Source organism: Emys orbicularis, chromosome 13 (genome assembly GCF_028017835.1).
Source record: "Emys orbicularis isolate rEmyOrb1 chromosome 13, rEmyOrb1.hap1, whole genome shotgun sequence".
Classification (NCBI taxonomy): domain Eukaryota; kingdom Metazoa; phylum Chordata; order Testudines; family Emydidae; genus Emys; species Emys orbicularis.
Window position 1 is genome coordinate 43,946,640 of NC_088695.1, and position 23,174 is coordinate 43,969,813.

Genomic DNA, 23,174 nt, shown 5'->3' on the forward strand with positions numbered 1-23,174 from the left:
TCCCTGTCTCTGTCTTTCATAGCAGTATCTAAGTTTGTAAAAGTCAGCATAAACTTGTTTCACGATTGTTACAGTGCATCCCTGTTGGAGCCCTGGGTATCTCCTTTTCCCCACATCTCATCATGTTCTGTTCTTACTTGGGGAAGTGTAGCCATTTTGATGGCACAGGAGGACTATGTACTACTGTCTTTGGAATCCTTCAGCGTTTTTATTTGATAGGGTGAATTGTTGTAAAGCAAGGAGAAAGCACTCTTTCTCCCCTCTTGCACTCATTACGGTCTAACTTCATTGCCTCCCATCTTATTTTAGTCTGGGAAGCTAGGGACTAAGGGCTTGTCTACACAGATACTTACTGTTCAGCAAGCCAGTGTGTAAATCTTCAGCATATTAGCTTGCTGTGCTCTAAATGGCCGTGTGGACAAGCCCTGAGACCTGTAACTGAACCTGTGTCTTCTGACTGGTATTCTGGAGACACCCCACACTAAGCAACTATTAGTAATAATGCTGTGTAATTTTTAGAACTAAAATAAAACATATTAAAATTTTGTCAATTAATGTTTAATTATGAAATACAGTTGGACACTTTGGTTGATATGGACCATACTGCGCTCTAGTAAAATGTACAGGTTTTGTCTAGGTAAAGGCTGCTTTTGAATTATAGTAATCTGTTTAAAGAAGTAGCGATTCCTTATTAAAAAATCAATTCCTCAATTTGCAGGATCAAGAACACAAATTTCAACAGGAAAAACTTCATTTAGAGCGGATTCATGAAAAAAAGGTAGAGTTTGAAGGAAAAATGAAAATGTTACATGCACTTTCAGATGTCATAGGCAGCAACTAATTATTTAAATCCACAAATCCATAAAAAAGTGAATATTGGGTAGAAAGGGGGTATGTAACTGATGAAACCTAAAAACTTGTCTAGTAGTAAGCAGCTTTTAAATAAGGATTAAGCTGTTAAAATGTTTTCCGGAAGTATAATGTCTGTGGTTCGAAACATATTAATGCCTGCTATTTAATTCACTTAGGGTGAAATTCACCCCAGTGAAGAGGATGCAGACAGGGCCCTATTAGGTACTTCTTTTGTTCTTATTGTGATTTTTCACTCTCTGCTATTGCTTTAGTAGAAGAGAGAGGGAGTTTGAAATTGTTATTGATATTTTAGCATTTCCCCCAACAAATACCGTACCTTTTACCTGTACCCATACATATGCTCTATCATCTTCGAGAGGTAGTGTTTTGAGAGCAGATTTTTTTTAAAAAAAAATTGTGCTTAGCACTTATAGTGCATATTTAATCTTGCAGCACTTTGCCAATATGTACAAATTTTTATACTTAAACATCAAAAATGTTGACATGAAACAGTTATTCATTGCAAGAGTTAATTATTCCACATGACTTTGTTTTTTTTAATGACTTTGTCTTTAAAGTCAAAGCTGTGTTCAGCTGATGTAGTGATTAATAACAGAATGTATCAGAGGGGTAGCCGTGTTAGTCTGAATCTGTAAAAAGCAACAGAGGGTCCTGTGGCACCTTTAAGACTAACAGAAGTATTGGGAGCATAAGCTTTCGTGGGTAAGAACCTCACTTCTTGCATCTGAAGAAGTGAGGTTCTTACCCACGAAAGCTTATGCTCCCAATACTTCTGTTAGTCTTAAAGGTGCCACAGGACCCTCTGTTGCTTTTAACAGAATGTATGTATAAAAGTTTACATAATGGACTTGCATGACTTATTTTTTAAGAATTAGTGACAAACTCATGATGTGAATGAATTGAAATACAGCTACAAGTGAACTACTCTTCATTTACTTATAACAAAAGGAACAATGGATCTAAATGATGCATTGTTTGCTAGCTCAATGTTATAGAGGACAAACAATTTATGAGTTTACCCTGTATAAGCTTTTATAGAGGGTAAAATGGATTTATTTGGGGTTTGGACCCCATTGAGAGTTGGGCATCTGAGTGTTAAAGACAGGAACACTTTTGTTAGTTGCTTTCAGTTAAGTCTGCAGCTTTGGGGCATGTGGTTCAGACCCTGGGTCTGTGTTGGAGCAGACTGGCGTGTCTGGCTCAACAAGACAGGGTGCTGGAGTCCTAAGCTGCCAGGGCAGGAAAGCAGGGGCAGAAGTAGTTTTGGCACATCAGTTGGCAGTTCCCAAAGGGGGTTTCTGTGATCCAGCCCGTCACAGTGAAAGCTTATGCTCAAATAAATTTGTTAGTCTCTAAGGTGCCAGAAGTACTCCTCGTTCTTTCAGATCACTATAGTGACACTAGGGCTTGTCTTCACAGCCCTACAGTTCAGTAGAGAGGTGTGAATTGCAGTGTGCAGTAGCATGGTGTCTTGTAACTGCAATGTGCAGACCCTGTGGATGTGTGTCTAAAACATACCTCATTCGTGTTAACGTAGTCCTAAAAGGTGCTACCCCTTTTAGGACTATATTAATGCAAAACAGATACTTTTTAATTCACACCTAGTTCGCATTAAGCTAGTCCTAATGCCCCTGTAGTCCAGACTGTGGGGCTATGTAGACGTGCCCAAAGTTCAAATCCTGTCTTGCATCACAAGTGGAAATGTTTCAGTGTTATCCTAGACTCCATTTGCATGTGCAAAAAACCCCGTAATTCAGTCTAGCAAAGTTAGCTAGTGAAGAAGGAGCCAAGAATTTAATAATAAGAATGTTGAAGGTCAAAATCGAGGGTGGGTTGGCATAATTTGGACAGTATCTGGCTACAGAATGTTTATGCTGGAATTACAAGAGTCTTTGGCTGCACCCGATAACTCCTTCCAGTAGGGGAGAGTGAGAGACTGAGGGTGATAAACAAGATGTCATTGTGAGAGGAGTAGCCATGTTGGATCTATATTTTTTCTCTGTCTAATCTAATCTAGAGATTCCGTCCTGACTGAGTATGCTCAAACCTCTTGTAGCTCCTAGTGCTAACTAGACTGGTCATGCACTATCCCCAGAGTGATTGAGCTTGCTCAATCCACTCATAGCTCCTATGTGTGACAGGACGGGAATATGCCATCCCTGTAAGGGATGGGTCTGGGCACCAGAACTGAGAGCAGAGAGTCTGTCTCTCCTGTGCTGTTATCCCCCCTGCAAGGCAGTATGGAGGAGAAAGTTGTATGATTCAAATTCAGAGGGTACAAGACCTGGATTTAGGGCATTCTGGGGGAGGCTAAGGGAATAGATTGGAACACGGAGTCGGGGGGTGGGGTTAAGACTTGCATTGGAGGCTGGCAGGGAGACAGATTGGGAGCTGGGGATGGAGACTGGGAATGGCAAGGCAAGGAGACTAGGTGTGGGAGCTAGGGAGGGAAAAGACTGGGGAACCAGAGGGCCAGTGATTTGGGAGAAACAGGTTGGATGAGGAGCTAAGGGGGAGACTGGGACTAGGAACCAATAGGATGGGAGAAGAGGAGAGAAGGAGCTGGGATGTGGGGGAGAACTGGGTATTAGCTGGACAAAGAGACTGGGTTAAGGAACCTGGAAGGGGGGTCGGGGGGAGATGACATAGAGATTGGATGAAAAGCCTGTGAAGGGAGATGGGGACAGGGACCGTGGGCAGGGGGAGAGCCAGAATGGACAATTCAGGAGGGAACTGGGACTGGCTGGACAAGAAGACTGGAAACAAGGAGTGGGGCGGGGAAGACTGGAGACAGGAATTGGGAGAGGAGGAGATGGGGACGGGGGCGTGCAGGGGTGGACTAAGACTTGCTGAGCAAATAGACTGGCAGTTGGATCAGAAGCGTGGACAATGGAGACTGAGCCTGGCTAGCTGAGGAGAATGGGACTGGGATGAGGAGCCAGTGGTGGTGTATGGACTGGGACTGGTTAGAGGGGATGGGGCAGAAGGGATCAGGCTTAGGAGGAAAGGCTGAGATGAGCCTGGAATGGAGCCCGAGTTCCCTGAGTCTCAGCATTCCACTGTTGTCAGCAAATATGTCTGGAAACCCACTGGCAAAGTGTCTCATCCCAGGCAGCCTCAATTCTAAGGAATGGAGCTGGAAGAGGCTGCACATGGCCTGGGCTCCAGGTAAAATCCCTAGAGCTAGGGGATGTGGGCCAGTCAGCACCCCTCTCCCACAACTGGCCAGTGGGTGCCAGAGACTCCAAGAGGGTGGGAGGAGCTTCAATGAGTGTGTGTTTCTCTCTTGCTGTGGGGCTGTCCCTCTTCACCCCTGGCCCCATCAAGTTCCCCCGCCTGTTGTGGTGGGTGGGTGGCATTTCTAGAATGGCTTAACTTTAGAGTGCTTGACTTTGCAACATTAATAATATTTTAATGAAGTTATCTGCATGTAATAAACGAGTCGTGTTTTTAAATGGCACACATGATTTTCTTTAAAAATATTAATGATTACCAAAACAATTGTCATTGCTACAAGAACAATTCAAATCTAAACTGATACAGAACCAGGTCAAAATATATGTGCGCACATATGCATATATGTGTGTATATATATATATATATATATATATATATATATACACACACACACACACACACACACACACACACACACACATTTGAATTGGAATTATTACTTCCTAGCCTGTTCATATATTTTACTCTCTCTTCAGTTCAGCTTTCTTTTGTCTTTCTATCTCTGTGATATCTCTTGAGAGCTTCAGGTCAAGAACAACTATTGTCATCCCATCCCTTAGGGAATATGCCCTTTGACTCCTGAAATAGATAAGATAAAGCTTATTTCAGGATGGATTATATAACTATGTGATAATAAACAAGATGGGGAAAACTTTTGTTTTGATAGAGATCAGTACAGGTGTCCACATGTTCAGAAGCATTGATGTAACTGTGTACTGTGAAAATCTTTGAGATGAGACAAAAAAATACATGTGAACCATGTTATTTACATACGCCCATAAAATAGAGGACTGATTCGCCTATAAAATACTAAAAACAATAGCCTGTTTTTGAGTAAAGGAAGCATGCATTATGAGGTATAATCTGTTCGCTTAAATACTTACCAGTATCTAATAACCTTTATTGATCTATGGTGACTATTCCCTGTTAAGATCGTTGACCATCAAACAAATAATAAGTAATAACCCTAAATGTCACTGTTTGATTAAGGATACTTATCTACTAAATCAGGAACCAGTTAGGCTAAATGGTTTTACAAGTAAAGGAAACACCTGCTTTTTACAAATAATCTCCTTGTATTCCAAACAGGCAGCTAAGTGTAGTAACTGTGATACAATATTATCAAGAGCAGTTCTTGTAACAGCTGTTATACATATATAATATGCTAGGACAGTAAATACTGACTTCTGACCACCCTAATGGAAAATCCCTCTGTCTCTGAGAATGTTCCAAACCAGCTAAATACTCCGACTTCCACACAGTTAGCTTCTGTACTGAAACTTTCTACCAGTGAGTCTTTTAAACTGTGTTTTTCATTTCTTGTTTTTCATCTGAGCTATCAGTATGCTATGTTGGAGTGTGTCAGTTGCATCTTGTTATAGACATTCAAGGTCATTGATACTAATACAGATTCTTGCCTAGATGTTTTCTAGAGATATGATTTCTGATCATATTGTGCAAATACTTTTGCAATATGAAATCAGCTAAAATGTACTGGATTCCTGTGGTTCACATTGTAGAAGTTTATAGGGTGTGAGGGTTTATTGAATTTTCTTTTTTTTCCCCTTGAGGCTTCTGTAGAACTACAGACTGCTTTGTGGAGCCAGAGCTGTGACTTCCCATCATTTGTACATGTTCACAACACTTTTTAGCTGATGGCACATGTATTGCTTCTAAATGTTCTCAATGCCACTCTAGACTTCTGTACTTCATAAACCAAATTTTCTTTGTTTGCTCCATCTGTTCTTTTTCTCTCTCTGATGTAATTTCATCACACTCACTACTTTGAAATTAACAAATATTTAATGCCCACTTTATCCTAATATCAATTCTTATATACTATCAATAAAATCATAATTTATGCAGAACCATGCAATCTCTTCAATTAGGTATGCATAAAATTGTGCACCTATTTCCTCAGCCTCTGAGAACATTCATATTAATCAAACATCATGCTGCAAATAATTGGGTGCTAGAAGACCACTCCCTAAATTTACCACTACTCTTTGTCACAAAGAAAATCTAGATATGAGGGTAACATCTCTACACTATTACCTCACAATGCTCAAAAAAAATAATAATAATCCTTGACACCTAACCTGCCTTAGGCAAAAACCAGTGTGAACAGATAGATGTGCTTTGTACCGTGCCTGGAAGGTTGACAAACTCTGAAACTCACTTCCCCCTGTTGGTCCAACAGAATCAGAGTAAAGAACCCTCCACAGATTAAAACTTGCTACTAGCCACCTGACACTAAAAGGTAGGGCATGTTAGAAACAGCCTAGGAGCTCGGAAATGGTTTACAGGGAGAGAGGTGATCTCAGATAGCTAGGATCTATACCATGTAAGGCCTTACAAGAACAAAATTGTCAGCTTGAATTGCACCCAGAAGTCAGTAGTCTTTTTTTTTTTAATCATTATTATTTACTACTTCTATTATACTAGCATCCAAAATGTGCTGGGTGCTGTGCAAACATTTAAAGCAGCCCTTGCCTCAAAGAGTTTATAATCTAAATAGATTTAAAAAAAGAGAAAAAAGATGAAATTAGGAGAAATGGGTCCTTTAAGATAGAGTAAGCATGTGTGTCTGTACACATCTTCTGGAATCTGTACATGTGAGGGGGGCAAGGGTGTTTGTTTTGTGTGTGTATGTACATATTTATGTATGGTTATGTATATATATTGGCTGACTGAGGAGTTATATTTATGTTAAAGATTCTGTAAACTATTATGGGTGTGCATTTGTTTGGGTGTTAAGGTTAGATGCACAGTTCACATACACTGCAAAATTACAGTACCCAAGAATTTCAAAATGAGAACAGATTAATAAACCTTGACTTATCTTGTGCTTGTTGAAGCATGTAGCTAAGAGTATATGCAGTCTTTCTCACATGCTTGTTGAATCACTCTCACTTTTTATTTCAATGAGGGTGAAGAATTCTAGAGTAGTGCAGTTCTCTTCTTCCTCTGTATCTTTTCTTTCCACGGGGGCAACTGCTCTTGGATGCCATAGTATCTGAATGTATATTATACTGTGGCTAGTATGCTTAAGTAGCTTTAACCCATTTAATTGTATTTTTAAAAAATGCTTTGTGTAAGATATGGTTCAGACAAATCTGTATCTCTTATCTACCCTTTATTTCATGATCTCTCAGTATCCTCATACTGGCAATTGATACTAAAGAAAAAACTAGTTATTTTTAATACAGTTATTGTATTTTTAACACTAGAAGTTTAACATTTCTTTGGACAGGAAGAAAAATCACACTAGTAGAGAAGGTTATATTCTGATAGTCTCAGCCTGCTGCTAATTTTGTACCTAAACTTTGTTTGAACTGTGGAAACATCACATTACATATGTTGATTATATTTCAACAACTTCTTATCTAAACCTATGCGAAACTAATTTATTATGTTCAAAATTGATATAATGCTTAATCATTCTGTTGGTCACATGCTATAGTAGCTAAAATGTAAAATTTTTCTTTGAAATGGTAGATTCATGGCTTCCAAAATGACCTTGATAAAGAGAGAGGGGATGCTCAAAAGAAAATTCGCAAACTGGAAGAGGCTTTGAAGTAAGTGAAACGTGATAAAGAATAATTTCTTTCTTTAAATGTCTCAATGTTTTTATTCAAATTCAGTAAGTAGACCATATGCTTTGTGTTTTATAACAGCACTCCTATAGTTTAGTTTGGGTCAACTTTCCATTATAAAACCTTATTTTTAGGGTTTTATTAGTCAGCTGTAAAAATTTAAAAAAAAAATCCGTTCATCTGGTTTTAAGTGATAGGAATGTAACAAAATAGAAGTTAGTGGTTTCAGATGCTCTTTTCCCCTTAAGTAACTCAAACCAGCTTCAGTTTAGAACTGACATGTTTGCAGACCATTATTCCTTACTGAAGATTAGTTGTTGTGGACATTCATTAGGGGAATCAGGTTACAATTGAAATATTCATGTATTGTTGTTATTTATTTGTATTGTGGTAGTTCCTAAAGTTGTGCCCCCCGGTACTGTACAAACAGGATTCAGTGGTTAAGATGCTAGCTTGAGACTCAGGAGACCTGGATTCAATTCCCTGTATCATTACAGATTTCCTTTGTGACCTTGAGCAAGTCACTTAGTCTCTGTGCCTCAGTTCCCCATCTGTAAAGTGGGGATAATAGTACCCTGGGGAATTTCCTTACCCTCCAGACCTGTTGTGAGGATAAATATATTAATGATTGGGAAGTGCTCAGATATTGCAGTGATGAGCATTATATAAGTATATAAGATCGAAATATATAAAGAAGAGACAGTTCCTGTCCCAAAGAGAGTACAATCTAAGTATAAGATGAAACACAACAGGCGGATACAACAAATAGACTGGGGGAGTTCGAGGAACAATACCAATCTGCATGATAGCAGCTGTCATGCCACATCATCTTCCATTCCGTTGTTGAGTTTGTAGTAGGCATTATGATAGAGGAGAGTTGGAAGGAGGGATTCGAAGAAGGAAAATGTGGTACCTTTGTACATTTCTGTACGGAGTTCCTCCCATTCAAAAGGGGAATCATGGGAGAAAGTGTGAAGGTCCTTGTTGGAAAATTTTACAAATTGGCGGGCCAGGCAGGCATCAATTGCACAGCGGGTGCAGGTATTGACGTCTTGATACTGTATAAGATATTACAGGTAGGGCAGGGATATGCCGTGAAATCCTTAAAATGAAGACTGATAATATGTGTTAGCTATGGTGGAGATTGGAGAGCCAGTGGAGGCTTATCAAAGCACTGGCCCAGGAAAATAATCTGTGCAGCAGCATTTTGGAAGGAAATAAGCGCTCAAGATGGAATTTGTTGCGGCCAGAGAGGAGGAGGTTGCAGTAGTCAAGATGATGAGGTTAACTTATCCATTTTATTTCACTAAAAAGTAACTACTGGAAATACACACTAACATTTTCAGGGAAGAATCATAAGAATTTGTATCACTTAGATTTAAAAAGGCTGATTTGGATCTAAGATGCTGTATTTGAGCTCATTTTGTGTCATATTGCATCTAGTAAGTGATTTTCCAGGATTTGTGCCTTGTATCTGGAGGCAGAATCTGGGTTTAAAACATTTCAATTGTTTTGACATAATACATCTCATGTGACAGCTTTTCACAGTCTAAGTAGCCCATTGTGTCAATGATTAATGAACAAAGTAGACTGCCTAGTCTAGTGTGGTGTAAACCTTTGTAGTGTCTGATCTAAAGTGTAGAGTCTAAGCACAGGGGGCCAAAATTAAAGACAGAGGCCTGGATTCTAATCTTAGATGTGTAGTTTGAAATGCTACGTGTCCTGAAAATTCACTGTCATGCTAATTCAGTAGTGAATTTTTCAAGCTATGTGAAGACACGTGCTGTACATCTGAGTTTAGAATTTAATGTGGGAGTCCATTTTTCAAAATTGAGCAGTTTAATGGGCTGTTTAAATCTGATAACTGGATTCTCAAATCAACACTTAAGAACATAAATAGCCCTTTTATTACACCTAAGTGGTAATTTGAACATTCCAACATATTGAGATATCCAGTTTTGAAAGCTTTGACATGTAACATTAATTTAGGGCCAGTCATTCTTAATAGTGTTGAGTAGTACCTTAATCTGTAAATAATCCCATTGATTTAAAAGATAAAGAAAACTGGATAAATTTGAAATCTTTCATAGATGTGTTTGCCACAAGGAGCATTGCAAAGCATCCTCAGTTTTGCTTCAGATTGAGAGGACAGAGACTGTATCTGATGCATTCTATTGGACTGAAGCAAAGATCTCCTTCATACTTCTCCACTAATTCCATTATTTTTATTGGTGACCAGAAAAATCAGATTAGACCAGTATCCTTCTGAGTACTCTAGATTTGACAGGCCAGTGACGGTACTGAGATCTTCTGGAGCTGTCATGAGAAAGCCCCCATATCTTCTTATAAATATAATTTATATTGACACCCAAAGATCCCCAGTTAGGACTGGAGATCCATTGTTTTGGACTTCGTACAAACATAGATAAGAGATAATCCCTGCTCCAGAGAGTTTACAATCTAAATCATCATCTAACAGTGTCACCTCACCTCCTTATGCACAGTTCTTCTTCGAGTGACTATACATGTGGATTCCAATCTTGGTGTTGGTGAGCCCAGCACAGGGTCATTGAAAACTTTTTCCCCTCAGAGGTACCCATTGGGTGGCTCAAGGTCCCATTGCTGCCGTGCATCACTGCATGAAGGTGGAAAGGGCAGAGCCTCCCCTAAGCCCCCTCAGTTCCTTCTGACTGCCTGTGACGGTCGTTGGAACTCTGTTCAGTACCAAAACAGTTCTGTCTCGGCCCCAGCATTTGTAAATATAGTGTGTGTTTATTTCATTAGTTTAGTCTTCAATATACTTAGGATAGTAAGCTTTAGTTGTGTTTAAAAGAAAAAAAAGATTTTTGGACTTGTTTTCCTGTTTGCAAGCTAGACATGGAGCAAGATTTGGGCGGGCTGTCCTTCAGTCCCTGTTCAGAAAGGCTCTGATCCCGTCATCTGTTTTCATGACTTGTGAGTCACCAGGAGTGGAATGCACATGTGCAATCACTCAAAGAAGAAAAAATAATTACCGACCTGTTCCATAACTGTTATTCTTCGAGATGTGTTGCACGTGTCTGCTCCACGATCTGCCCTCCTACCCCTCGGCATTGGAGTTTTCTGTCTAAAAGGACCCGGTGGTGGTTGGAGGTGACTCCACCCTTTATACCTGCATGCAGTGTGAGCTGCCCCAATGGGTACCGCGGAGGGAGAAAAATTCTGACAACTGTTCTAGAGGCACACACACACACCTACAGTATAATGGACATGTAGAAAACATCTCGAAGAGTAGGTTACAGAACAGTTCAGTTACTTTTTTTCCCTAGCAATGGAAAAGAACTTATCTCTATGGGCAACAGATAATCTGTCTCCAGGTGTTCCCCAATTTTATCTATTCTGGACTATTTATTATATCTGAAGTCTGAGCTTTTCCTTGTCACCATTCAAAGTGATCTATCGACATCTCAACGTACTGTTTTCAGTTGGCAATTGAAAATTCTTCAGCCATTCCACTATTGTAAGATTCCTCAAAGGACTAGTTAAGATATCTCCACTAGTGAGAAAACCTGTCGTGAACTGGGATCTTGGTCCTGACAAAGTTAATGGATGTTCCTTTTGAATAACTGGGAGAGTGCTTTTTAATTTAACCTGTTGCTAAAGACATTTACAATGAAAAATTTCAGGTCATGTCAGACTTGATCATCCACATAAAGAGATAACCGCTCACCATGGCCCACACGTGCCTGCAACTGATGGGCCACATGGCCGCGTGCACCTTCGTGGTAAGCCATGGCTGGCTTCATCTGAGGCCCCTGCAAGCGTGGCTGGCCTCGGTTTACGTTCCCAGCAGCCACCCCCTGGACCGAGTGGTCGCGGTGCCGAGCCACATTCTTTTCTCTGGACTGGTGGCGGGATCCCAAGTCAGTGCTGCAGGGAGTCCCCTTCGCGACCCCGGCGCCCTCGCTCACCTTGGTCTCAGACGTGTCTGATCTGGGCTGGGGAGCCCATCTGAGCAAGTTCGACACCCAGGACCGTTGGCTGCAACACGACCTAACCCTTCAAATCAATGCCCGGGAACTCAGAGCAGTTCGCCTGGTGCGCCTCGCTTTCTTGCCTCACCTGGAAGGCAAGGTGGTGCAGGTCCTGACGGACAATACTGCCGCAATGTGCTACATCAACAGGCAGGGCGGCGCCAGGTCTTTGGCCCTTTGTCGGGAAGTGCTCAGCCTCTGGGACTTTTGTGTGCGGCACGCCATTCATTTGGGGGCCGCCCACCTGCCCGGAACCAAGAACGTCCTGGTGGATCGCCCAGCAGATCCTTCTCATCTCGCCATGAATGCTCACTCCATCCAGAGGTGGTCAGCCTAATTTTCCACAGGTGAGGAACTCCCCAGGAAGTGCCACGTGTTCTGTTCTCTGCTGGGCAGGGACAAGGGTTCTGTGTCAGACGCCTTCTTGATTCCATGGTCGGAAGTGCTGATGTACGCCTTCCCACCGGTGCTGTTAACCCACAGAATCCTGCTCAAGGTGAAGCAGGACAGAGCAACGGTCATCCTTGTAGCCCCGGCATGGCCTCATAAGCACTGGTTCACCATGCTCCTGCAGCTGCCTCTTCAGCTGGATCTGCTGTCCCACAATCATGGGAATCTGCTGCATCCGAACCTGGCGGCGGTGCACTTGACGGTCTGGTTTCCGCGTGGCTGAGCGTGGAAGAACGGCAGTGTTCTGCCGGTGTCCAGCAGGTCCTGCTGGGCAGCAGGAAACCCTCCACCAGGGCTACTTACGTGGCTAAGTGGAAGCGGTTCATGTGTTGGGCCTTGGCGGAAGAGGCCCCCTTGCAAGAGATCTTGGACTATTTACTGCACCTTAAGCTCCAGGGTCTGTCGCTGTCCTCAGTCAGGGTGCACCTGGTGGCCATTTTGGCTTTCCAGCCTCCGTCTCACGGCAGGTCGGTCTTCGCCCATCCCATGACGGCGCGGTTCCTGAAAGGTCTGGAGCACCTTTACCCGTATGTCTGGGACCCGGTCCCTCCTTGGGACCTGAACCTTGTGCTGTCCAGGCTCACGAGGCCTTCGTTTGAGCCCCTGGCTTCCTGCTCCCTTCTGCTTCTCTCTTGGAAGGCCTTCTTTTTGGTTGCTATAACTTTGGCCCATAGGGTGTCCGAGGTCAGGGCGCTCACATCTGATCCGCCTTATACGATATTCTATAAGGACAAGGTCCAGCTGCGTCCGCCCAAGGTCATCTCCCAGTTCCATATCGGTCAGGACATATACCTACCTGTCCTCTGCCCGAAGACTCGTAACGTGGATGAGGAACGCAGACTGCATACTCTGGACGTCTGGTGGGCACTGTCCTTCTACATAGAGAGGACGAAGCCGTTCCGTAAGTCTACACAATTGTTTGTTGCTGTCGTGGACTGGATGAAGGGTTGCCCAGTGTCTACCCAGAGAATCTCGTTCTGGATCATGGCTTGCATCCGCTACTGGTATGAGCTGGCAAAGGTGTCCCCGCCAGTGATCATGATGGCTCACTCGACTAGTGCGCAGGCGTCATAGGCGGCCTTCCTCACTCAGGTGCCCATCCAGGAAATCTGCTGCGCAGTGACCTGGTTGTCTGTCCACACGTTCGCTTCGTACTATGCACTGACCCAGCAAGCTCAGGCTGATGCAGGTTTCGGCAGGACAGTACTCCAATCTGCAAGACTGTGAACTCCGAGCCCACCTCCAGGGATTTTGCTTGTGAGTCACCTACCATGGAATTGACATGAGCAAGCACTCGAAGAAGAAAAAACTGTTATCTATTGTTCGTAACTGTTCTTTGAGATGTGTTGCTCATGTCCATTCTATTATCCGCCCTCTTGCCCCTATGTCAGAGTTGTCGGCAAGAAGGAACCGAGAGGGCGCAGGGCCGGTGACGTCTGATATACCACGCCCTGAGCACGGCACTCCAGAGGTACTACTGTTAGCGGCCCTACGGGTACCGCTAAGGCAAAAGTCTCCAACGGCTGCGCCCGTGGGCGCATGCACACCTACAATGGAATGGACATGAGCAACATATCTCAAAGAACAACAGTTACAAAAGGTAGGTAACCATTTTTTCTCTGAGAGCGTTGCCTGTGTATATTCATGTTATGTCCACTTTCCTCTTTTCCTCGGAGTTTTACTCTCCAAAGGACTCTGGGGTTTAAGAGAAGGAAACAAGGCAGTAGGGGACCACATGGCCTCTAGAAACCTATCTCCAAATACTTGGCTCTGTGAGGTGGTGCTTCTATAGTTTGAGTGGGGACACTGCTTTTAGAAAGTTTTTGAAGCTTAGCGGTGCCAGGAGTGCATCCTACTAGTGTGAATGTGCAGTGGCATCTCTCTCTCGAGGAACTACAGTTACTAGTAAGTAATCTTTCTTTCTCCTTTTTTCAAAGATAACTGAAACAGTGTAGAGAATTGGCACACTCTGCTCTGAAAAGAGACAGATATATTGCACCAACTAAGTTCTTCATTGAGTTTGCATCTTGATCAAATTTTCAATATACAACATACCCAGTATTTTCTGGGTGTATGAATGATTTACACACAGCAGATGTAAGTGTGACAAGTTTTGCTTCTTCCTCTTTTGATTATGTAGAATACTATTTCCATATGTTTTAGCCCAATTTAATTTTTGCCCACCTATTTCAAAGTTACAGAAATCATTTTCTTAAAAAAGCCAAGATTATTCTGAAACAAACCAGAAGTTATTTACTAAAAACTGCTCAGTCAAATGTTAGTGTTACTTATGTAGATGGATAGGGGCTTTTTGAAGATGGTTTTATACAGTAAGAATAGGCACAAAGCAGAAGTCTATATGTCTTTATTCAGATAATCTCTTAAGTATTTGGAATAAACAGGGAATATTTCAAAATGCTCAATACATTATTAAACTAGAACTTCCAAGCTTTCGGTTGTCTATACTGTATATCTTTTTGTATTTGTGTGGGGAGCACATTCACTGTAACTATTTTCGCCTAAATGTATTGCAATGGAATTGTTTATTCTTCTTCGAGTACTTGCTCATGGCGATTCCAAGTAGGTGTGGGTGTGCTGCGTTCAGTCGTCAAAAGGTTTTTCCCGTAGCGGTACCCTTCAGGTTGGCCGTGGAGCCCCCTGGAGTCACGCCTTGATGGAGGTGTATATAGGTCCCAGCTGACCCGTCACTTCTTCAGTTCCTTCTTACTGCCAGTGAAGGTCATTGGAGCTGCTCTCTTCTCTTGCTATGGCAAGCGATCCCCTACTGGACTTTCTCCTGTTGTATCTGTAAATAGTTAATTTAGGTTTAGTTAGGTTTCAGTATTTTTATAGTTAGTTAAGATAAGTTTCAATTGGGGGTCCCCCCCCCCCACCGCCACATTCATCCCCTCCCAGGGACCAGGGTATGCCTGGGTCTCAGGGGTTCAAACCATGTGGGTCCTGTCAGAAGCCTATGCCCAGAGGACACCCACCTGACTCCTGTTTGAAGTGTTTGGGGGAAGCCCATCAGACTGATAAGTGTAAAATCTGTATAGGCTTCCGCCCAAGAACTAAAACGGATAGAGACTTTGGCTAAAATTGCTCCTCATGGAGTCAGCCTTCCACCCCCAGCCAGCACAGGCGCCGTCCAACCCCAAGCCCAGCATTTCGGTGTGGAACGTGTTGACCTCTGTAAGAGAGGCTGCGGCACCGAGAAAGGACTCAGCACTGCCATTCCCTGGCGCCAAAGACTACCTCCAGTGCGAGTGCCCAGCACTGCTCCCATATGCCCGGCACTGCTTCCACAAGAAGAAGACGACTGACAGAGGTCGCTCTCCCACTAGAGCAGTGGAGCGAGGCTTTGCTAGTGGGATGCATCCTGCGCCAAGACACCCTGCTCCAGCTCCAACAAAGCTGGCACCATCGACTCCGGCCTCTAAGGGAGGTCCGTCGAGTCCGGTTCTTGTGGAATCCCCAGTGCGAGAGAGTCAGGTGGAAGAGTTGGACCTTCCCTTCACCCCGTACACCTTTGAGGTGGCCAGGGACCTTATATCTATGAAAGCACAGTCCCTTGCACTTGCCCTGGCACCACAAAGAAGCATTGTGCATTCTAAGGGCAAGTCAGCTATGATGTGGCACCGTTTGCCCTTGCTTTGGCACCACTCCCTGGCACCATCTCGCTCTGCACCGCCTTGGTCACCAACATCGGAATCATCGTCGGACTCAGAGGTGGAGTCATACAAATCTAGGCAGAACCCTCACTGCTCTCGGCACCGATCGAGACAGGAGGAGGGGCAGCCATTGCCTATGATGCCGTGGCCACCACAGTGGCAGGCACCGGCTCAAAGGCCCTTTTGGACCCGGTGGGCCTACCACCAAGTCCAGGGTGCAGGGTCCAGATCACTATTAGTAGTAGCAGAGGCACAGGCCCCTCCATCATCATCTGTAGCCTGGGAGCCTCTGCGAAGCCACGAGATTGGTGCCAAGGCCGGCACAAAGGCTGCAGTGGTGACCGGTATGGGGCCGGAAGCCGGTGCCTCTCCTGGCACCGTGGAAGGTGCATCATGCAGGGTGATCTCCGCGAGCCAGAGGGACAGGAGGATCCGGTGCCCCCACGGGCATCCTCCTTATCCTCCCCTGATGAGGCAGTGGCTGGCACATCTACCACACTGCCGGCCATGGGCAACAGAGCTCACCAGGAGTTGCTGCCTGTGAAGGTGTTCCCATATGGCCCCTCATTTACTGGGTAACATAAAGAGCTACAAAGTTCTTATGGGTGAAAGGTATAGCTTTGGAAAGTGATGTGATGCATCTGATGAAGTGGGTTTTAGCCCACAAAAGCTTATGCCCAAATAAATTTTTTAGTCTCTAAGGTGCCACAAGGTCTCCTCGTTGGTTTTGGTGATACTATTGTGTCTTCTTGTCTCTGTAGGTAGCCTGTAGTAATAAGTATGAAAGATGGTGTGAAACTGTGGTTGGATAACATACAAGTAAGAGATGTAAAACTCTTATCATGACTATTGTTATGATCCAGTACTCAGGCTTCAATATATTTCTGGAGAAACAAGTGCCCGTGAGAGTGAGTGGTGGGATAGATTGAGCACATGCCCTGAATTGAGGAAAGCTCATTCATTGTTAAGTCTTCAAGGCTCAGTGAGTACTCCACTTCCACAAATTCAAGCCACTCCTTGACTCTTGATATCTGACATAATATTTGTTTTAGATTTTTAAAAATATTAGGAAGTGTGAACCTTTTTTTAAAACTGCCAGAGAGTCCTTTCCTTATATTTACTCACTCGATCATTTGTAAAAATCAGTAACTTACAATGGGGTCTCCCAGCTCTCAGTACAAATCAGCAAGATCCAACTGTTATATTAGACTTCTATATGAGAAATGTTTTGTTTTGCTGTGTTTCTTTGAGTATTTTTGTAATGAAAGTAAGTAATTACAAGCTAGTCCCTTAAAAGAGAGAGAGAGAAAACTTGTATAAAACAACCCTATCTCCCCCTGTGACAGGAAAAAAAAATAATTCACCCTCTTCAATAGAAACCATGCCTTGTGGAATTGCAGCTTAGAACACAGTAGGTGTGTCAGTGGTTTCTCATAGAGTTCTTTGATCTGGATGCACTTTGATTCTGAAATGGCCACAGGATTACATCTTAAGTAGCTAGTCAACTGGAAATGCATAGAAAAGGAAATGGTAGGCATTTGGGGATCTTTTAGTGGTGTGACAGCAGGCAGTGTTGTTGCAGTTTCAAACACATCCAGGTAGATTCATGGTAAAAGTGATTTGAGACAGAGTGTAGAGTAGTAAACTTCTGCAAATCTAAAGATATAGTACACTTTAAATAAGGCTGCCATAGTTTTAATGCAGTTTTCTACTGAGTTCAAATTTACATCATACTTCACTCAAATTGTTTTCATGGATTTACACTAAATACCTGAGGTCAGAAACATACATTTGCAAAGGGTTTGCTCTGTAATATTTAAAACTGCTACAGGTGTCTTGGTAATCCTAATTTATATGTAATACAGGCACTACTTGTCAGCCATCTCCTTCTAGCTGAAATTGATAGGGTTTTTTCCTACAAGGTAATGTAAAATTTGTTTGTTCTATAGCCAAAACCTTACTATCTGTTTGTTTATTTAGGACAAGGGATTGTTTTCCTGGTCCGTTTATGCTGATTGCATCATAATAGTATGTTATTGGAGGTGGGCGTTAATAGACTAAAGCCCCATGGTTCTAGTTGTTATTACTATGAATAATGTAAGGGGAAATAAGAGAAAAGGTATTATTACTATTTATAACATTCTAAGCTATGGGCCAAGTAAGCACAGACATTTAAAAAGGAAGAAAAATGCTGAATGCCTTTGTTACTAATGAAAATGTCTTGTATGCAAGGAAAAAAATCCTATGAGAAATAGACAATTTGGTTTACTTATCTTCATCTAACACTAAACTGTAGCCTGAATAGTTTCTCACAAGAGTCTAATGCCCTGCTCTGTGTCTCCACTGATGATCTGGACACCTATCTATCTAAAATACTTGTATGGCCTCCATCACCATAATATCTGAGCAACTCATAATCTTTGAATGAATTTATCTTCACACAACATCCTTGTGATATAGAGGAGTATCACCTCCGTTTTACAGATGTGAACTGAGGCAGAGATGATAGACTAAGCGACTTGCCCCTGGTTTTATAGGAAGTTGTTCCCTCACACAATCCAACTCCACCGTAGAGTTCGAGCACACACTGTCTGCCATGGGTTTCTCTCTGGCCAAACTCTGTCAGTAAAGGATGCCCCTTGTCTTAAATTATAAAATCATTTGGGCAGAGACTGTGTTCAAAGCTCCATGTAAACTTACAGCACTATATAAATGATTACCATCACCATATATAAAATAATGCTTTTGGTTACGGTAGAACGTCTCAGGCTAGGGATGGCCTATTTAGATTTAAAAATGAATAATTTTGTTTAAATCCAATTTTTTAGTGAAAAGTACTTCTTAGCCTGTAAATGTTATTGCTGAGTTTAGTTAAATGAATGAAGTTTTTTCCTTAAACTAAGAGAAATAACCAACAGTTATTGTTCATAAAGAAATACAGTATCAAGTTGTTTCCTAATCTTCGCTACTCAGTATGACTATGCTTCATTTCCTTACTGTTATAATATACACAGTCTGAATGTTTTTATGAAACTGAACCTTTCCTTTTTACACACATTATTATAATACATTTATTCTACTTGTCTTATTTATATGCAGTTTACAGTATTTTAAACTGTTTTGCCTTGGCTGGTAGGAGAAAATATATCCATTTGTTATATTTCTAGCAAAAAATCTATTTACAAAAATAACTTCTGATGTGCAAATGATTTTTGATCAAAAATGCCAAAATACTGAATGCTTTAGTCATTCTGATGCATCCATTGGAAATGTTACTTATTCTTTCCAAGATGGGGCATACTTACTGGGTATCTGTCAAAACCAACAGTGTGTTACTCATAATAAAGAGCAAGATGAGCTATATTCCTGTAACCATAAAATGTCACTAAACTGTTACCTTTCCTTTGTACTGTTTCTCTTGGTGCTAAATACCATGGTAAACTCCAGACCATTCCATTCCCAGTCTTGTAAAATTGTATTGTATGAAGTAGTTATTTAAGGGGAGGGGGGGGGAAATTCCTGACTGCAAGAACTTTTTTAAAAAACTGAACCCTAATTAAGAATTTTATTGAAATTGGTTAAAATGAGGTAGGCACAGTATTTTCACGGAACTCCAGAGGAGTTGTATGTTCAGTATAGAAATACAATTCTCATGGTTGATAAATACGTAGTTATATTCAAAATTCAAATATTGACAATTTGATGTTAGGGTAGGATCTATAACCAATGATATGCCAAGGATTTCACATTAAAATTACTTTTGTCCAGTGCCAATTATTCACTTTCTGCCAGTAAAAATGCACATACTTCCAGGGTTGGCATCAGTCCATACTGGCATACAAAATACAGCTTAAAAATGGTCACTAGGCTTCAAAGATGAAAGTGAAATTAAATCTATGAAGTGCAAATGGAAGGAGCAGAATGGGGATACACCACAGGATATGACACTGGAATGCTGACATCATCCACGTTCTGTAAAGCAGCAGTTCTCAAACTATGGGTCGGGACCCCAGTGTGGGTTGTGACCCTGTTTTAATGGGATCGCCAAGGCTGGCGTTAGACTTGCTGGGGCCCAGGGCCCAAGCCCCATGCCTGGGCCCAAAGCCGAAGCCTGAGCCCCACCACCCAGGGCCAAAGTCCAAGGGCTTTGGTGCTGGGCAGCGGGACCAGGCTTCGGCTTCAGCCCTGGGCAGTGGGGCTCAGGTTACAGGTCCCCAGCCTGGGGCGGCAAGGCTCAGTCTTCAGCTTTGGCCCTGCCACCCAGGGCAGCGGGGCTTGGGTGGGCTCAGGCTTCAGTACCCCCTCCTGGGGTCGTGTAGTAATTTTTGTTGTCAGATGGGGGTCGCGGTGCAATGAAGTTTGAGAACCCCTGCTGTAAAGACATCAGAAAAATAAAGGTGAGAAGCAATAACAATAATACGAGCTCCAATCCTTTGAATACTAAAGGGGAGCATTCTGAGTCTGAATGAAGGTAATTGCCTTGAAGGACATTTTCCAGATATTTTTTCTCCTCCAGGCCCATAATTACTGCAAGTATATTTACATAACTAGAGGTGAAAGGAAAGAATAAGGTGGAGTGGGTTATATAAACCATGGAGCTAGTATTTACGCTGCCTTTTCAAGATCTGAACAAAGCATATTTTCAGATCTTCTTCTTACCGGGGATCAGATCTACAGGTTGCCAGTAATAGTTTGGAATCCAGAATATGCTTGTGATTGCACAGCCACATAGAGCTTTCACCTTGAGAGAGTCTCTATGTAATATTTTATAGGTGTGTATGAAAGTGTGAAAATAAAGTTAACCTTAAATTTAGACTTCATACCTTCTGTCTTCACAGTGTAATATTGGCATTGCCAACTTTTGTGCTGTAGCTGCTTCCCTCATGAACAGAGTATAGTGGTGGTTACTTACATACCCCAGAAACAGTCGTGGGTCCTGATCCAAAACTTTTCTACTTTGAGTGCCTGATGAACCAATTAACATTATTTTCCTTGTACCGCTAAAATCATAATGTTCCTACAATTTTCCACTTTCTACAAATAAACATGGTTGAAGAAAACAAATTTGAAAGGAATGACATGGGAGAAGGAGAGTATTGTAACATTGCCTCTACAGGTGCAATCTTTTCAACTACACATTCTTCTTTGAGTGCTTGCTCATGTGGATTCCATTCTAAGTGTGCGCATGCCCATGTGCACGATCGTCAGAGATTTTTGCCTTAGCAGTATCCATAGGGCCAGCTGTGGCGCCCCCTTAAGTGCCACGCTCATGCATCGCTATATAAGGTGCCTCCGGCCCTATGCCCTCTTGGTGGTTAGTTGGGCGCCTTTCCTCACATAGCAAGGACTAGCCGTTTCATCTCTTCTGATTTCGAGCCTTAGGGCCTTGTAAATAGTTGTTTATAGTAGTTTGTGTTAAGTAGTTGTTAAGTGTAGTTAGAAGTTAGAGTCCCAGCGGGGACTTTGCTCCAGGTGGGACATGCCCCGGTCTCCGGGGCTTAAGCCCTGTGTGGACTGTAACAGGCCAGTGCCTGTAAGTGACCCCCACAGCAGCTGCCTCAAGTGCTTGGGGGAATCAGATGTGAAGGATAAGTATCGTATTTGTACAAATTTTTGACCCAGGTCTCAGAAAGAGTGGGATATTTGTTTGTGGGCTCTCCTTATGGAGGCTGCCCTTCGTCCGGCTTCCAAGCCATCCCATCAAGCCTAGTACCTTGGCCTCAGCGCGCAGCACACCCCCGGCACTGGGCTCCGCCCGCCACGGATCCCCGGCATCGGGCAATAAAGTCCAGAGGGCATTGGGGCCCTTAGTCCCTTAAAGGATCCACCACCAACTCCCGGGAGTGTTAGGGGATCCAAACTTCTGGCAGCATCAACGCCTTCCCAAGCTCCCCTGGCTCTGAGAGAGCAGAGGCTTCCGTCTGCGCTGCTGGAAACTGCAAAGGGCAAGCCAGCCGCTGAGACCCCTCAGGGGGCAGTGGACCGCCACCGATCCCCGAGACAAGGCCGCACTCTCCATCTCAGTGCCGCAGATCTCTCGTGTCGCAGCCCATATTCTCTGGGGCTCACCCTCGGTCACTGGCACTGTGATCGCGGTACCCGCCTCTTGACACAGATCACCTAGGGGGAGGCGCCAGTCTCTGTACTACTGACACCATTTGCCCTCCCACCGGTCATCCTCTCGGCGCAGATCCTGGTCGCCTGCCCCTTGAGAGCACTCCCCATCGTGATTCCGGTCTCCCCGGACCCAGCACCGGTCCCCTCGATACCGGCACCGATCCTCCCACTCCAAACACTGGTCTCTGGCAGCGACAATTAGTAGGCCGACACAGGTGTCGACGGCACCGCCATGGTCAATGGAAGGGGATTCCTTCAGCATGGAAGGGCAGGTCAGCCCCTTGCCAAGACCTCACTGGCACGATTGGGCACCTGAGGCTGCGTTGACGTCTACGGCACCACCGTGGCAGCATGGGCAGTGGCTAGCACAGTGGCCTTATTGGAGTGCGTGGGGTATGCCGGTGATGACGATGGCCCCCTTCGCACCGCTCATCTGCTGCCACATCAGAGCAACAGCTGGCAGCACTGGGCTTGTGCCCGAGACAGTGCCCACCCAAACCCCCCTCCCTCATGGGGGATGATGCCCCAGAGACTCCTCTGGTGGGACAGTCATTGTCCTCATCTCTGGGCGAGGTGATTGCGGGACTCTCGAGGGCCAGCCCGCCGGACGAATTTAAAGAACACCAGGCCCTGCTTTGACGGTTGGCTGAGAACTTGGGCCTAGAGGTGGAGGAGATGGCCGAGCAGGCAGACACCTTGTTCGATGTCCTCTCTGCCTCTACCCTGGCATATGTTGTGCTACCAGTGCATGACGGGGTCCTGAAAATTGCCACGGCCCTCTAGCAAACCCCGTCGTCTATCCCTCCCACCTCCAAAATGGCCGAAAAGAAGTACTTCGTCCCGGCCAAAGGGTTCAAGTACCTTTATGCCCACCCACCTCTGGTCTCGCTGTTTGTCTCTGCGGCCAACAAAAAGGACAAGCAGGGGCACACCAGGTCAACTCCCAAAAATAGAGGCTGAAAGACTGGACCTTTTTGGGAGAAAAATTTATTCAACAGCCAGACTGCAATTCTGGGTGGTGAACCATCCAGGCCCTCTTGGGCAGATACAATTTTTATGTGACTCCCTTCGTAAGTTGAAGGAGTCTCTCCCTCAGGGTTTGGCCCAGGAATTTGGCACCCTGGTGGAGTAGGGCACTGAGGCGCCTAGGTGCTCTCTCCAGATGGCGTGGGACACGGTGGACTCAGCAGCTAGAGTGGTCACATCAGCAGTGGTCA

General features: G+C 43.7%; 1 protein-coding gene across 1 annotated transcript in view; it reads left to right on the forward strand.

The window, feature by feature from the left end:
• The window catches only part of CEP112 (centrosomal protein 112), a 303,594-nt gene that overhangs the window by 90,480 nt on the left and 189,940 nt on the right, over positions 1–23,174 (forward strand). Inside the window, exons 15-16 of the mRNA XM_065415534.1 lie at positions 719–778; positions 7,609–7,688. Coding sequence (XP_065271606.1) covers positions 719–778; positions 7,609–7,688 — 140 coding nt within the window. The remainder of the gene's footprint in view (positions 1–718; positions 779–7,608; positions 7,689–23,174) is intronic.